The 1,181-nt window shown below is 39.1% G+C and overlaps 1 protein-coding gene across 1 annotated transcript; it reads left to right on the top strand.

Annotated features, from left to right (window-relative positions):
* Positions 1-616: 616 nt before the first annotated feature.
* On the top strand, positions 617-1,111 carry SARC_16751 (hypothetical protein; the record flags this gene model as incomplete). The annotated part of the gene is made up of 1 exon (XM_014289145.1): positions 617-1,111. The coding sequence occupies one exon, from the start codon at positions 617-619 to the stop codon at positions 1,109-1,111; it is 495 nt and encodes a 164-aa protein (XP_014144620.1).
* Positions 1,112-1,181: the final 70 nt, after the last annotated feature.

The raw sequence follows: 1,181 nt of genomic DNA, 5'->3' as shown, positions 1-1,181 counted from the left end.
TTAAATTATTTAAAATACAAATAAAAACCAATGTAATATCTCAATTGATCTTGATATTTTAGACTGACCGGAGGCCGTATTTCTACATTATGTTGTTGGCTATGTATGCAAGGGCGAAATAAGTGCCAATGAAGCCAAGGATATATTTTGTAAACTCATAAATAGTGAGCTTCCGGAAGGAACCTGTTTGCGGTCCCTCGCAGTACGGTTGAATATGGCGATACTTAAGTCTAGTAAAGTGAGTGCAGACGAAGCCACCATGTGTGTGAGCGGAGAGAATATGTACATGTGTACACGTACATTTCTTAGAGTGTCACTAGATATATACAGAAGACGTGTTAGAAAAAGCAAAGGTGGCAACAGAGATGAGGAAGCAGGAGATGGTATCGATAGTGATAGTGTATTACAAACGAACACTTTCGACGAATATCTCGCTTCCTAACAGAAAATAGACGATGAATGGCCTGAAAAGGGTTTAGATGATCCCACAAAGACATTAGCATACTCATTTCATGATTATAATGTAGGCAAGATATCTGACAAGAACGGTATACTTGTTTAGTATTATGGTACTCAGTACGCTATATGGCCACTAGAGGGTAAATATTGCAAGACAATGGTTTTATTACATGACAAAAGTTTACGCGACAGTGACTTTATGACAGTCAATGAGAGTGCTAGCAAAGAACGTATGTGGTGCTTGTTAGAGAACAAGCTAGTACCGCCATATGTACGAAATGCAATAGTTAGAGCAGCAATTCAAGCTACTTACCACACTGATACTATATTAGCAAGTATCGGTGGCACAGGTGCATCTATCGCCAGTGATGGTCGTAGACCGGGTGCGGAAATCGACACACCGATAGATAATCTTGGCGATGATGATGCGGCAGCTTTGATTGCTAGAGGTGAGCATTTAGCGGAAAATGATGAAGAATTGGTTGTAACTGATTACAATGAGGCAGTACAAGGTAGTATACCACTGATTGATAGAACCTGGCTTGGAAATCGCTCTAAGGAAGAGTTAGAGGGATTGAGCGATATTGTAAAGGACTTATTCTATGCATTGTATAATTCGGTCTATCGAGGCGATATTAACGCCTTAGAGTAATTAAAAGTTTAGGTTAAGTGTATCGTGAAATTCAGAGTATGTAAACGAAATGAGTCTTTTGGTAAAGTTA

This window comes from Sphaeroforma arctica (assembly GCF_001186125.1).
Source record: "Sphaeroforma arctica JP610 unplaced genomic scaffold supercont1.8787, whole genome shotgun sequence".
NCBI classification, from domain to species: Eukaryota; class Ichthyosporea; order Ichthyophonida; genus Sphaeroforma; species Sphaeroforma arctica.
Note: the sequence above shows the minus strand (reverse complement) of the source record. Positions and strands in the feature narration are given on the sequence as shown.